At 37.3% G+C, this 16,193-nt stretch overlaps 1 protein-coding gene across 1 annotated transcript in view; it reads left to right on the forward strand.

Moving 5' to 3' along the window:
• The first annotated feature begins 10,602 nt into the window (after positions 1–10,602).
• The window catches only part of LOC149828420 (AT-hook motif nuclear-localized protein 1-like), a 31,802-nt gene continuing 26,211 nt past the window's right edge, over positions 10,603–16,193 (forward strand). Inside the window, exon 1 of the mRNA XM_090016840.1 lies at positions 10,603–11,224. Coding sequence (XP_089872966.1) covers positions 10,882–11,224 — 343 coding nt within the window. The 5' untranslated portion in view covers positions 10,603–10,881. The remainder of the gene's footprint in view (positions 11,225–16,193) is intronic.

The raw sequence follows: 16,193 nt of genomic DNA on the forward strand, positions 1-16,193 counted from the left end.
ACTTGAATCGAGGATGTCCACATGATGGACATGATCTGCTATTTTCTTGATCTTTGAAATACACATGCAGTGATTGAGACATACATCTATCTTTTGATACCACATACCTAGAGCATTGATCATAACCTTCGCACGATAGAGATTTTGTGACAATTTCTCATCTTTGGGCAACATACTCTTCACAATAGAGCCCAGACGATCAAAATATGATTGGCTCAAATTATACTCTGACTTCAAATTCAGTAGTTGAAGAACTGCAGACAAGATAGTGTGACTCTCGCAACCATTCCACAGTGGCTCATCAACATCTCTAAGTAAGTCATAAAATATACTAGCTGCATCATTTGTAGCTTCTTCCTCTACCCCGGTTGGTGCATCACTATGTCCTATAACAGAACCCATTTCTAGTCTTACAACATCAAATATCAAATTCACATATGGATTATCGTGCACCACATTTACCCATGCGTCAAAATTATTCCAAAATTCTTCACTATGGGGCATCCAATTCTGATAATCACTAACAAAACCCTTCCTATATAGGCGATGTCTAACGCCATGAGGTTCTACAAATTGATTGTTCTTACACATCGTGCAAAGGCATTTGATTCAACCGGTGGGATCCACTGTACTGACACTTGCCGTTGCGAATTCAATAAAATTGTCAACACCATCTATATATTCATGCGACACCTCATTATCAACTATCCTACGGTACATTCATTCACAGTTTGCAGTCATTTTGTCCTATAATATTACAGATATTATCATCACCAGTTAAAAGAGAATCTTAATAATGCTATGATGAAACAAATATTTAACTTATCTATTAATTCTTATTTGGTGATTGTTTGTGAGCAATTTTTTGTTTAAAGTAATACATAGATTTTCATGTGTAACACCATCATATCATATTTATACACATCACGAGGATATTTAAAAATTTAAAATCACATTACATAAAACGATACATTCATTTGAACAAAAAATTCATGATACAATTTCACATAGAATACATAATCAAATGGAAAATAAGTTTATGCAAGCATGGAAACAAACACATCAAACATTCCAATATATTCAAATCATTCATATTAAAACAATATCATACATGTACCTGTAGCAAACACACTTCAATATCCCACTAACTACTATCATGCCTAGCATGAAATCCGTACTCTAAAAAATAAGAACACTTTTATTCTCATACATTAAAATCATGCCCAGCATGATCTCCAAACTCCATCAAAGCAGTCCTAGATATCCACAACTAAGTGAGTGTGTGAACAGAAAAGTGTTGCATCTAATAAATTAAATAACATGTGATGTGCTTGCATCACTTACTCACCACGGGTATTTACCCGATTTGAATTGCTTTTGCCTTTGCAATTTTTTTATTTCTTTTTGCATTGCATTTTTAGTCACATGTGATGCTTAGCACTAAGCATCGTGCAATTAGCTCAGCAATGTACCTGCGAAACACATATATACAAAACAAAACAGGGAGGGGGCTCAAACCCTCCCTGGCGAAAAAAAAAGAGAGGGGGCTCGGCCCCTCCCTCTCATCCCGTAAGACAGGGGGTGAAAAAAAAAACAAAGAGGGGGCTCGACCACTCTCTGGCGAAAAAAAGGCAAAAAAAAAAGGGGGAGGGGGCCTAGCCACTCCCGGGCATCCCATAAGACAGGGAGGGGGTTCGGCTTCTCCCTGGCGAAAAAAAAAGGGAGGGGGCCGAGGCCCTCCCGCGACTCCCGTAAGACAGGGAGGGGGCTCGGCCCCTCCCTGATAAAAAAAACTCTATGAAACTCTGTCACCAATTTACGACAGATTTTGTTCGTCACAAATGTCCATTGCTAATTAACATTTTTCTTGTAGTGAAATATGGATCTATCAGATGCCAAGCCCATGTGGATGGGCAAGGCTTTGATGATGATGATGATGATATGGATTTGTAGTAAGTATGACACTGAAATGTAAACCTTATAACCTCTATGAAACATCAAATCATAGAGGCACCTAAAACCAAATCATAGAGGGAAAACAAGATTAGATGCATGGGTGTCTTCGATAAAGAAGGTGTCCTCGATAGGGAGTTCAAAAGGGTTTTGGCACCCTTAATGCAGAAAGAGATTCCAGTGAATAGAAACCCTAGCAAGAAAAAAGAGAAAGAAAAGACAAGAAGAGGAAGAAGAGGCATGCATCAGCTAAGACAACCATAGTCTGACAAGAAATCTGGTGAGCAAACAAAATCTTCATCGTGAGGGATTCTGTAGGTGTTGTGGGAAGGTGGGGCAGAAGGAGGAGGGCATCCAATCCGGAGTAGGCCCTTTTTATAGACGTCACTCTATTAGAGTGACATAATTATTATCGTTATAAAGTAAACCTCTATAACAACGAGAGCCATATCTCATCATTATTAATCTATAATAATGAGATCTTATGGTTGTTAATGAGTGATACTAAAGTATTTTAACAGTAATATCTAACGGCCAGAAAATCTCATCATTTTATATATGTCTTTAACGGTGAGATGTGTGCAAGGACAAGGCATTCTTGAGGATATCCAACTCGCCGTTATTAATAAAACTAATAGCGGCAAGATTCATGGCCATAGTAGAGTAATAATGGTGACATTTTTCACTGTAATTAGTTATTACTTAGCAGAGATAAAAATTTCACTGCTATTGATAAATTATTGCTTTATCAAAAGCGGCGAGATTTTTTTTGCTAAAAAAGAGTCACCGCTATTGACCCTTATCCTTGTAGTGTCTTCATGGTTGCAATGACATGCATCCATATGTCAGTTAATAGGGTTTTCAACCAAATAGGTTGACAAGTGATAGAGGCCATAACACAATATTCAACTTCCTTACTAAAGCGAGCTAAAATATTTTGTTTTTTGTTTTTTCAAGTTACAAGGTTTCCTCCAACTAAAGTACAATACCTAGTGGTAGATCTTTTATCTAGTGGGTCCCCAACCTAGTCTGCATCTATGTATCCATCAATTTTTATAACTTGATAAATAAGAAGAATGTCTTCACATTTGAAATCTTGAGAAGAAAGCATTATAACTTTATTTCACACAATGGATTCTTTGAGGTAGCCTTGTAATTTTTCTTTCTCCTTTTGAAAAGGGTTTTTTAAGTAACTCGGTGTGTTCTTTTTTCATTCACTTTTGTTATGCTTTATTATTTGTATTGCAATGAATGTTTATGTTGGTGTTGGTGGTTGCATAAGATTTAGTGTAGTTCGGGGTTTATGCGTGTATGCCTACCAAGCATTCATTGAATTTTCTAAGAGATTCACATAGAGGAAAAGTGCTTTCACTATGCTTGGCTTATCCCCAACACATATCATGTTTTCTAGGCAATAAATGTCAGAAATCTTACTTATGCACAGATCAATCACAATCTTCACTCTTACTGCTTTGTGAACCGAAACCTCCCAAAGGGACCAAAAGACAAATCAACCCTAATTCTATGGAAGAAAAATGAAGTAATGAACTGCACCACCATCATAGACCTCCCTCGTCATCTGCACCAATCGTCATTCCATGACAATGAATCAATACACAGAAAATAGGAGAAAATATGTCATTTAAGAAAAAATGCTAGTATTAATTAATTTTTAGACTAGATGACACTATGAGCTTTTTGCAACAATATTTAATGCATCTACTGCTAAATACTTAAAAAATAATGTATAACTTTTTGTAGTGGAGTCGTCGAGCTTGAAATGTCCTAGCTTGGCTCATTCTTATAGCGAGTAGAGCCAAGATTGAGCTTATAATAAGAACTAGCCAACTTGTTTACAAAAAAAATGCATTGTTATAAAATTTCAAGTAATAAAATTATATAATAAATATTTTAGAGCTACAAGCAATGTAACACCTGAGATTTTTTTCCTACTTTTTTGAGAAATAAAGATGAAATTTGTGTTTTAAACTTTGTTGAATTTTAGTTTGACTTTGGATATTTCAATTCAAATATTTGGATCTTAAATTGGATACTTTTAGTGATAGTATCTGGATTTAGAAATAGACCCTGGTTATGAAATTAAGACCCATGAGGTGAGACACCCCTTTTGATATGGATCCTCTTGGAATGAGAGCCTAAGATATGAAATCAATCATGGTCCAAACAAGGTAGGACTACCTTACCTACTTTCCTATTTTTTCCTATTTATCCTAATTAGCATAGTCAAATCATTTAATTGTTTTCTTAATTAAGTAGGGAACCTAATTAGCAAAGAATTCTAGATGGTTTCTTAATTGGTTGAAATCCTAGTTAGCTAAGTTGTATGGAGTTTTCTTTTTCAATTAGGGAACTCATGGGGGAAACTATTTAAAGAATCGCCTCTTTCTCTCTACCACGCATTTTTTGCTATTCTCTTATTTCTCTATCCCACGCCCCTCCCAAATTCTTTCACTTTTCTTATCTCTCTTCTCCCTCTATCATGCCCTTCTTGGAAGACAACATCCATTGACATTTTTGGTGTGGCTGATCTCTCTTGGTGGTGCAGTTGTGGGGAAGAAGCTGATCTTCGTAGAATCTAGCATTGTTTAGGCAAGTGTTTTTCTCTGTGGTTTTTTGGTGATCGATCGTATTATCCTATCGTATTCACTTTTTGTTTGTTTTTGTGTGTTGGGGTTGATACAAGGTTTGTACCGTGGCCATGGACAACAATCATGTGTGTTGAGAAAGGGATTTATGATCTTTTTCGTGTTTCAAAGGTGTTTTGAAATAGCTGTGTTGTGATTTAAACTTCATTTTCATGTGCAGTGTTTTATTAGAGCCAAAACCACATTAAGGTATATGATTTTTACATTTTCCAACATGTATGAGGATTAACATAGGTCGATCAAGCATTGAACCTTGTTTTTATGGATTGTGTACATAGGATCTAGGTTGGATTAATTTTAAAACTCAAAAATTTACTTTCATAATAAAATATTTTGATTTTTTTATCATAGTATAGAGAAAAACATGTTCTCCTTGAAAAACATGTGATTTGGGATGTTAGATTTATGTAAGTGTTATATTTCTGTATTTACAACATGATTTTATAGTTGTATTAATAAATCTATGTATTTTTTATGGATTTAAATTCGTTGGATGATTTTCTTTATTATTCTTGTTGAAAATCATGAAGTTCTTCGTAGATTCTTGAAAACTATATTATATTCTGTATATTTTAATCTGACCAGTCTGAAAAATAAATTCAGTTCTCCTAAACCGTGAACCCATAAATTCTAAAAAATTATGAAGATGTTTTTAGACATATGTAAGTAATCTCAGTTTAAAATCCAAATTCAGATGAGTCATGGATTAGGAGATATGCTCTTTGCAAGTCGACACATGAATCCTATTCTGCCAATGAGCCTGTGGAGACAACATATTTTTGTAAAAATTATATCTCTCAGAATACTCAGGATCTGTGGATGATATTTTAAGGTATGTTAGTCTAAATATGAAAGAACACAGTTAAAATCTTGGAGGATGATTCTTCATGGTTTGGAAATGAAAATACATGAAAGTCAGTCTATATTCTATAAAATTCAGAAATATGTTTTATCAAATAACAGAAACAATAGATATTATGGGATTTTTAGTTTTTGATGAAAATGAATTTAATTATAGGTTTTTATGGCCTTAAATCAGACATGTTAAGATACACACAATAAAAAATTTAGCATCTAATTTGTTTTATATGATTTATAATTGATTTTTCATTAAAAAGACAGAATTGGACAAGATTGTTTTCTGAACTTAAAATAGTCTGTGTTATAGGAATTTTAATTTTTGATCTATAATGAGTTAAGGTCTGAGTTTTTTAATGTATGCATTTAACATATGTAAGAATCTTCTATTAAAATTCAAGAGCCTAAATCATTGTGTATGATTTATGACAAAAATTTACAATAACAGGTAAATTTTATGTTATTAGTCTCGAATTGGGAAAATTGTTTTGTTGAATGATGTGATGTTTTCAAAAGTGAACCCGATGAACTTTATGGCATGTTGTTGAGTAACATGTGGGTCTATTGAAGCTATGTGCTAGTACAATATTTTGTGAAAATTTATATTAAATGCAAAGTTTGAATTCTATTATGATGCATATGATGAATGACACATATTTGGACATATTGACACATGATTGGTATATTGTTGTGTTTGAACTAGAAAATAGCTCAATCAGATGTTGCATGAGATGATATGCATGTTTTAGTTGAATATAGAGATTATGTGGCATGAGTGCATGCTATAGATATTGGGGATCCAAAACTGTTCTATGTAAAAAGAACGTATAAAAATTTAACATGTAAAATGATACACAAAAAGTATGCTAATAAGTTTCTCCTTGATTGCCCTCCAAGAAGGTGAGATCCTTGGATGGCTGTCCCATAGGACAGGGTAGTACTAAATTCTATGGTGTGATTTTCTTCGAGAGCCCGATATTGAGGCTCGTGTCCTCAGTTATGGTAGTAGAGGATCTTTTCTATCATTGAAACCCAAGAATGGTGTAGTTGTGCTTCAATTGTTAGCGTTATTGGTATACCAAGTAATGGCCACGGTAAGGATGCTCGATGACACCATGTAATGGCCTTCTAAGGTAAAAAGATTCTCGATATCGCCTAGAGAAATATGTGCATACCAGGTTAATTAAATACAATTGTGTGTGTGAAAAGTATACCGTGATACTACATTGAACTTCGATTTTTGCCTATGAACAATACCCACAGATAGGTCAGGATAAATCTTAAACTAATCGCAAGTAACATGTTCATGCATTCAAAAGTAAGTGGCCATAAGAGAGATAAAAGCTACCTTATGCATTATGCATAGGTTTATGCATTGCAAGTGTTGGCAAGCATATCTGAATTGTATATATCTGAATTATTTTATGTGCTTTAACATTTTTTAAGATTGATATTGTTTGATTTATGATTTATGTTATATTGTTGTATTATGTAATAATTTCATATGAGAACTGTGGTTCTCACCCATTATTTCGCAACTCTCAAGTAGTGGAACTCAAACTTAGTTGAGTGGCATGATGGCAAGACTAGTGCTGTAGAGAACGATTTCTATGGATTGTGATTTTTTTTTTCAGTATTTGGGTAGAATGAAAGAATTGTGGGCTTGATTTGAAATTATTATATTTTTATTAATGGTTTATACCATTTATTTTTATTAATGATTTGAAATGAATGGTTGGTTTTATGGTGAAATGTGGTTTCAAATCTATGATGTGCCTCAGATTCTTGGGATGCATTTTTATTCTTACATGATTTTTTATTTTTTGTAAGAAGGGTTATTGTCCTTGGTTGGCTCATTCTCGAATTTAGTTATAATGGGTTAATATATGCTTGTGTTTGCATATAGTGCTTAGTATGGTTGGAGCATTATCATTGATAAGGCCTTACATCATTCTCTTCAAAAACAAACTTTAAAAAAATTTGAGATGGTTTTTGAGGTTGTTACAAGCAACATGATTTTATCTCCAAACCTTTTGCTTGAAACCCAAATACTTCAATCATTTTGCTCTATAGTATATTACTCTATATGCTATGATGTAAAATATATTTCATTACTTTTTAACGAGCTTATTCAAGTTGAACTGAACTGGGCCAAGCCGAACACCTGCTGTTTATATTTAGCTTGCCGTGCTATTTTACAATTTCTAATGAATTTTGTAAGATCTAAACAAGAGCTAAGCCACCAAGCTTAGCAACAGAGGCTGACCATGCCTATCTACTTCTAAGAATAATCATCATCTTTTAGGAGTGTTTTTTTTCCTAAATGTAGATTTTGTTGTGGTAATAAGCGAATAAATTTGTTCTTTCCCTTTCCTTGTGAGTTTAAGAAGTCTAGCCCAAATAACTTTTGCATGATTGATGTTCTCTTTTTCTTTAATTTTTAGGGTTTCTTTGTTGTGATTGATATGTATATTGGTTGAATGTTACTGTAGCTGACTCTATTTGGCTTAGATTTGGACTAATTTTAGGGCTTTAATATAGTTTTTTTTATGTTTTTTGTTGTTGTGATTGATATGTTTATTGGACGGTGGTCATTTCAAAAAGTTTTGTTGTGGGCATTTGTAGGTATTTCAAGGTGACCGCCACCTTCATAAGTGAAAACGCATCACTTTTCAAAAAAAAAAAGAAATTATTTATGATTAACCAATACAGTTACTTTTTGTTTTCTACTAAAAAGCTGGGGTTAGGCAGACTAGGGTTTCAACGGGCCTGGTTTACCAGGACCAAACCCTATATGGTTAGGGTATGGTGACAAATAAGAAAACCCCATTAATACCCGACTTAATATAGTTTGTGAAATTTCATACCAGACCCAGGCCCTACCCGAGTTTCGATTAAGACACAATTTTTCAATGTAAAAATGATTAAAAAATATTATTTTATCGGGTTTGGTTTATGTAGTTCTTATTAAGTCCGGGTATGGTTTGACGTATAATAAACCCGATTAAACCCTCGTTTAGACCCGATATCATATCCGAAAATCTGATCCAAGTCGGGTTTCACCTGAGTCCAAACCAAACCCAACCAATTGACACCCCTAAGGCAGACCCCCGCTAGTTATACCATCATACCACTTGGGTTCGAACGTGGGTGCACTAACTGCTCCTACCAAACAAGCGGAGCCCCCGTTGGTAACCAGTCCAGTTACTTCTTCAAAGCCCACTAGGACTAGGGATGGCAATGGACCGGGGCGGGGGACAGGGTCTCCACCCCCACCCAGTCTCAAGATTAGAACCTCCGTCACGGTGATGGATTTTAACCTCCACCCCCGCCTTCATCCCCGTTTCATGTCCTCCATTCCAGGTTCAAACGGGGATGAGGTGGGCAGGCCCCCGTTTCCCTGTAGTCTATTGCCATCCTTTAGAAGGACTGAGGATGGGGCGGGGCGGGGCGGGGCTAGGCAGGGAAAAGTGTAAGTCCATCCCTGCCTCAATCCCCGGGGATGGATTTTAACCTTCTTCACCGCCTCCATCCCAGTTTCATATCTTTCATCCCCGGTCCAAACGGGGCGAGGCAGGGCGGGGGCCCGCTTTCCCCCGGTCCACTGCCATCCCTAACTAGGACGAGGTCGGATCATCAAAACACAATTTTTTTTGTCGTGAAATCATCACCGTCTTATAATTTTTTATCACTTTACAATAAGTAAAAAACAGTATAAAAGCCGATGTCATTATTATAAAAGATAAAGCTTACTGTTACAATTCCAAAAACACAAATTTTTTTTGTGTTTTGACATATCACATGATCTCATCAGCAAAGCACTTTCCCTCTCAGACGGGATGTGAATCGGTCAGGTTTGGTTGGGATCCAGGCGGAACTAGACTTAGACTCAATTTTTGGGTATGGTGAGTTCAGACTTGGGTTTAATGGGGTTGGCTATAAGAAAAACCATACACAGACCTGATAAGAACTACATGAACCAGACTCGAACCATACCCGATAAAATAATATTTTTTATCATTTTTACATTGAAAAATTGTGAGTCTTAACTCAGGTCCAGCCCTGATTTAGTATAAAATTTCACAAACTATTTTCAGATCCATGTATTAATCAGAGTTTCGACCCGGGTCTTAATCAGGTCTTCTTATTTATCACCATACCTAAACCCGGTTTGGTCCAAGTCGGGTTCAGGAATACCCCTAGAAACAATCATAACCCTTGCCGATGATATTGAGGGCTTGTTTGGAATCTGGTAGCTGAGATGGGCGTTTATGCATTTGGTGTTCCGGAGGTAAAATCTTGGTCAAACTACCTTTGTAGTCCCGTTTGGAATTTGGTAGCTGTTTCCGTCCCAGCTACCAGATTGCAAACATGGCCTGAAGCTAGTTTGTATTCTGAAGTCCACGAAATAGTGTGAATGCCCATCCGTGCGCATGGATAGAACAGCGTAGCTTGTTCTGTACTGTTCATGTACAGAACAGGACTTCCTGTCCTGCCCTGTTCAAGTGCCCTAAAAAACAAATCTAACGTTCAGGTTTGTCCCGTCCTCAGCAACAGTGGTGGACAGCTATTTGGCATCAGCGCGTCTTGCATTTGCGGTGGCGTCAGGACACGCGTGGGGCCCACACACTGAGAGCTTGTTGGGGGGACGTCGGTGATGTTCATCCCACGCCGCGAGAAGATCAGAAATAACGAGGGGCGGGCTGAAAATTACAGAATTAAAACCTTTAAAAAATGGGGAAATTCCGAGGGACAAAAATTAAACAAAGAAAAAATAGCGAACAGTAAAAAAAAAAGGAAAAAAGAATTGCCTAGCCCGAGGCTCCGAGGCTTCAACGTTAGCCTGTCAGCTTTAGCCTGAAAAAAAAAAAAAAAAGGTCAGCTTTAGCCTGAAAAAAAAAAAAAGGTCTCCTTCTTCCCTCTTTTTCTTTTTTCATTTATTTATTATTTTCTTTTTTTAATCTCTATCTTTAGTTCAATTTGATCTCGTTAATTTTTAATTTAATTTATGTGTCGGGCATGAAATTTTTTATTTCAGAAACGTATTTTTGGGGTTTTGGTGCTCTCCCGATTAAAATAATCCCTAATTTCACGATATTTTCCTCCCTCAGGCGGTATCCAGGCGTCTGAAAACTCGGTCGCAGACACCACGACCCTCCCCGGCTTTCCTGTTCTCTCTCTCCGTACCGAGAACGCCACGCCTCTGCTAATAATGGCTGTTTCTCCGAGAGACTTCCACTTCGTGCCGGTGGAGATCGTATTGGTCTAGAAGGGTTTCAATCTGAGAGCGATCCGGCTTCTCTGACACATCTAATATCCCTCATCTTCCTCTTCTTGATTCTTTCTCCTACGCCCATTCTCTTCGCTTTGCTCTCTCTCTCTGTGTGTGGGAGAATTTCTATTCATGGAAGGGAGAGAAGGGATGAGCCCTGGTACGCCGGATCCCACCGGGAGCCATGGGGCGGCGGCACCGGTCGTGAATGGAAGCGGAGGGGTTTATAGCGCATCTGCAGCGGCGGCGAAGAGCGAGAACTCCACCGGCGATGGTGCTGGCACTGGGATGATGAACTTTGCAACGACGACCTTCGGCAAGCAGCGTGGGAGGCCCAGGAAGTACGATCGGGACGGGGGCATGGCACTGGCGTTGACTCCCATCTCGGCCTCGTCGCCGCCAGCACCCTTCTCACCTAAACGGGGTAGAGGGCGGCCACGTGGCTCAGGCAACAAACAGCGCCTGGCAGCTTTGGGTAACACATCTCTCTCTTAGTTTTTTCTTGCGAAACCCTATCGAGGAATTCTCTCTCTCTCTAGATTCTATAGGTTTTCTTGCGAAACCCTATCGAGGAATTCTCTTTCCCTTGACTAAAGGGAGTTTGGCGTAGTGGGATTGGGGCCTAGACTGTTAAACGGGCAGTCTAAGTTCAAATCTCATGGGCGTCAGTCTACGTAGAATTGACAGACTCAGCATCAGGGATGGCAGTGGACCGGGGGAAAGCGGGGCTCCGCCCCGCCTTGCCCCGTTTGGACCGGGGATGAAGGGTATGAAATGGGGATGGAGGCGGGGAGGAAGGTTAAAATCCATCCCCGTCAGGGGGTGGAGGCGGGGATGGACGTGCACTTTTTCCCGCCCCGACCACTTTTCCCCGCAATATCCCCGCCCCACCTCATCCCCGTTTGAACCGGGGATGGAGGACATGAAACAGAGATGAAGGCGGAGATGGAGGATAAAATCCATTCCCGGCCGGGGATGGAGGATAAAATTTTGAGGCGGGGCGGGGCGGGGCGGGGCTGGAGACCTTGTCCCCCGCCCCACCCCACTGCCATCCCTACTCAGCAGATGGGGCTTGTCAGAGTTGCATCGTTTTGTAAGGCGACCAGGATCTCTTGCAGTACGGTTTAGTTACTTTTGTGTTAAGGTTCAGATCTGAGGGCGACAGGGCCAAGAGAAAGTAGGAAGTTGTCCCGATGTTGGCCTCTTGTCTTGCCTACTCTTGGTCTTTGGAAAAGAGCCAAGAGTGGGTGTACACTTACCAAACACTCGTAGGGATGGCAGTGGACGGGGACGGGGGCAGAGGACAAGGTCTACACCCTTGCCCCGTTTTAAAATCCGAACTTTTATTTTTGCACGGGGATGAATTTTAACCTCTACCCCTCATCCATCTCCGATTCGTGTCCTCCATCCTCGGTCCAAACGGGGGCGAGGTAGGGTGGGGCCTGTTTTTTTTCGGTCTATTGTCATCCCTGGGAAGGATTGGGGTTGGGGATGGGATGGGGCGGGGCAAAGCAGGAATCGGGGCGGGGCAGGAGAAAGTGTAAGTCTATTCTCGCTTTCATTCCTGCACGGGGATGGATTTTAACCTTTATCCCCGGTCCAAACAGGACAACGTGGGGGCGGGGCCCATTTTCCCCTGGTCCACTTCTCGATACTTTCTGTCTTTACAGATGAGAGAGGAGAGGAACTAAGCCAAGTCATAATAAATGATGACATTCAAATTTACAACATTGGCAATTTCAGTAAGTGTAGTGAAGAAGGTTATCTGCCTCTTTTTAGGTTTTGATTATTATGTTTTCCTGTTTGGTGTGGATTCAAGCGTAGGCTAGCTGTTGTAATATTGTAGACCCAATACTGAAGTTGTTGGGCGGTGTGACCGTAGAGCAGCAGTGATGCCTGCAACTTGAAAGGATGGCACAATACGATCAATGAAAGGATGCACATCACTGTATCGTGTGGCCAACGATTCAAGTGAATCGGTCAATACCGATACTCTTTTTGATGAGAAGAGGAAAATCCCATGTAGGGCCCCACGACGACCCTGCAAAGATACGGACATACCCTTGTGCCATTAGAGTTTGATCTGGTGCCTTCATCTCAGCACCTTCACAACCACCCCCAACCATCGCGGTGGTGTTGATACCAATACTCGAGTGAATAATTTTGAATCGGCCAAAAAATAATTATGTTTTGGTCAAAATAATATTAAATTAATATTAAAAGTTTTAGTCTTTTTATATTTATTAAAAGTAGACTAACATCATATATATATATATATATAGAGAGAGAGAGAGAGAGAGAGAGTAATGGGTACGTGCTATATGAGTTTTTCAAGTGTTTTTTGTTTTATTTTTAAATTCTGACCAAAACAGATGTAATCTATGTAGTTGATTTTACAGGGATCAACTTTTGAAGTGTTGATTCCTATACATGGGTGAGTTTTCATAACGTTCAAAATTCAAAAAATCAACTAGGCTCCAAATATTATTTTTTTCATAAAAAACACATGATCCGGGTATGGATTTTTCTTAAATCAACCATGCCCAACACATTTATGGAATCGACACCGTTAAAAAAAACCCACCAAAAGAGCAGAAAAACCCATTTAGCATGTTTCATTTAACATATTTCATATATGATAGTGAAATGGGTTGGTACCTAACAGTATGGATGCGTGCTTAGTGTCCATCGCCCACAATGCTTAGTGTGCGTTCACATTAAAAAAATGACCTTTAGCCACATTGCTAAAGACTATTTTTTTGCCCAGACCTTAAGCGCCACTAAAGGTCTTTTAGCACAAGTGCAAATCACTTTTTTAACGATGCTTTTGAAGCACTGCTAAAAGTGTATTTTTTGCCCAGACTTTTAGCAGCATTTAAAAAACGTAGCTAAAAGGTTTTTTTTTAACTTGAACTATATATACGTATCATTAAACTAATTGTATTTAGCATTAGATGGATTCAACTGATATGACTTAAATACTTTAAAATAATGATACTTTTGAAAATACAATGTTATTTTTTAGGTAAAAAATGTAACTTTGATAGCTTTGTAAAGTTACTCTTTTGGATCTTAAGTTCAAAAGGCCTATAATGCCTAGAAAAATAATCATGCATTTTAAAAATATCATTGTTTTAAGGGTATTTTATTTATTTTAATAAAAATGAATTCATCTAATGTTAAATACAAAGTAGTTTAATAGTAGTTTAATATATAAGATAATGAAAACACTCTGTTTAAGGTGGTTTGGTCAAAAGACTTGCGAATAGTTCACCTACATTCAGAAAATCGTGTATAGGTATTTCCCTTAAGGTGTATTTATATTGTACATGAGGAAAGTAGAGACCCATTCAACAATTTAATTGATGGGTCTCTTGTTACTTTAGGAAACATATTACAATTTGGAGAGTCTTGATTCTTGATACACTGGACTCTTCCAAATCTTGGATTCTCTTACTCTTTGGATGCCTTGATACTTTTGGACACTTCAACCGTATGTGCCTCCTTATCACTCTTGAACTCTCCAACCATGCTTCCACGTCACCCAATGTGGGTTGGACCTGTAGATCAAGAACATATTTTCTAACAATATATATATATAGAGAGAGAGAAGGGTAAATGTAAAACACCCTTCTCGTTCAAGCAAAACTTGAACACACGTGTGATCAATAGTGGCATGTGAAAAAAAAGGTCCTATAGCGGCGATCTAAAGCCCTCTTTTTGTGCAACATCAATGTGTGATGCATGTTCAAAGTCATTTGACAAATTTTGATTTGGATGCTAAGCTCTATATATACATATATATGGGTAAATATTAGCTACTAATGAATGTAGGAAACTAATGATCTAGAAATCATAAGTACAAGTTGAATCGACTTAATCTAACCACATAGATGTGTTCATCGTTTGTTTGCTAAAGATCAAGCCTTTGATCATGCTTTTCTAATATAAAAAAGTGATATTTTAAGTTATGCAATTTTAGTACATTGTGTGCCATTGATTTTTGAACCCCTTTAAAACCTAATTACTTGTCATAATCACATGATTCAAAATAATTTTTTTACTAAACAAACCATGTAGATCACATATGTAACATTTGATCTACCAAAAATTAGAATTTTTTGAAGAAAATCATGATTTCTACTCATTTGTTCCTTACCTTCATTAGTAGCCAATTGTATATATATATATATATATATATATATATATATATATATATATATTGCATATCATTGGATGACACTATTAATGAGATTTTGAGCTTTAGCTATACTTACAAAAAAGGACATTTTCATCGTTGATCTTGCGCAATCACCAACCAAAATTCGTTTGAAAATCAACAAACCTATTTTATGTGTTTGATGATACACCCTATATATATATATATATATATATATATATATATAGAGAGAGAGAGAGAGAGAGAGAGAGAGAGAGAAGAAAATGGTCCAACCTCTATCCTCTCCTTCAAATTGGTGTGTTAGGTATGTTTTTTGGCAAATTTGGTCATATAAATATCATCTCCATGATTGAAAGCATATGATTATACTCTTGAATCAAATTTTTTTTATGTGTAGGTAAGATTTTATAACATAGAAAATTTTAAAATTTTCAGAATCACCAATTTTTGGATTCTCCTATTTACACATCAAAAAGTTTGATCAAAGATTTCATTCATATGTTTTCAACCATAGAGATCACATCGATATTGTTAGATTTGTCAAAAAGCATATCTAACATACAATTTTGAATAAGACATTGGGTAGACCATTTAGTGGGTGGACCATTCACTTCTCTCATATATATATATATATATATATATATATATATATATATATATATATATTATAATTGATTATAAATACAATCAACTTAACAAAGTGAGACGCGCAGAAAATGTTCGATTCTCATGGGCATCACCCCTCTACGCAAGCCAATGTGTAGCATATGCCCTAGGGGTAAGGGTCCTAGCCTCAAAATTTTACGTCGTTGACATGACTATCGTAGGTATGGCAGGTTGAACCAGATCGACCAGGTTTTCGTGTCAGGTGTGGTTTTTTCAAGCTACAAATTCAAAAGAACTTAGCAAAGTCACATAACTTAGCAAATCGAGTATGCACAACATATCTATGAGGTTAGATTGTATAAAAACAACTCACATCATGAGATTCCAACTTGATTATAGGTACAATCGATTGTAGCAAATGTACATTCACATTTATATTTAGGTTGGAAGGGGGTCCATCCAACCAAAGGTACAAACCGTCCAAACCACTTTTAAGGTTTTTTTATCATGGAGATCGCATCCATATGGTTATACTTGCCAAAACTGCTTTTAAAATCAAGTTTCGAAAGTGGTTCAGACGCTTCCTACCTTTCTTTGGTTGGATGGTCCTTCCTTATATATATATATATATATATATATATATATATATATATATATA

This window comes from Nuphar pumila, chromosome 9 (assembly GCF_984573655.1).
Source record: "Nuphar pumila chromosome 9, dmNupPumi1.hap1.1, whole genome shotgun sequence".
In the NCBI taxonomy this organism is placed as follows: domain Eukaryota; kingdom Viridiplantae; phylum Streptophyta; class Magnoliopsida; order Nymphaeales; family Nymphaeaceae; genus Nuphar; species Nuphar pumila.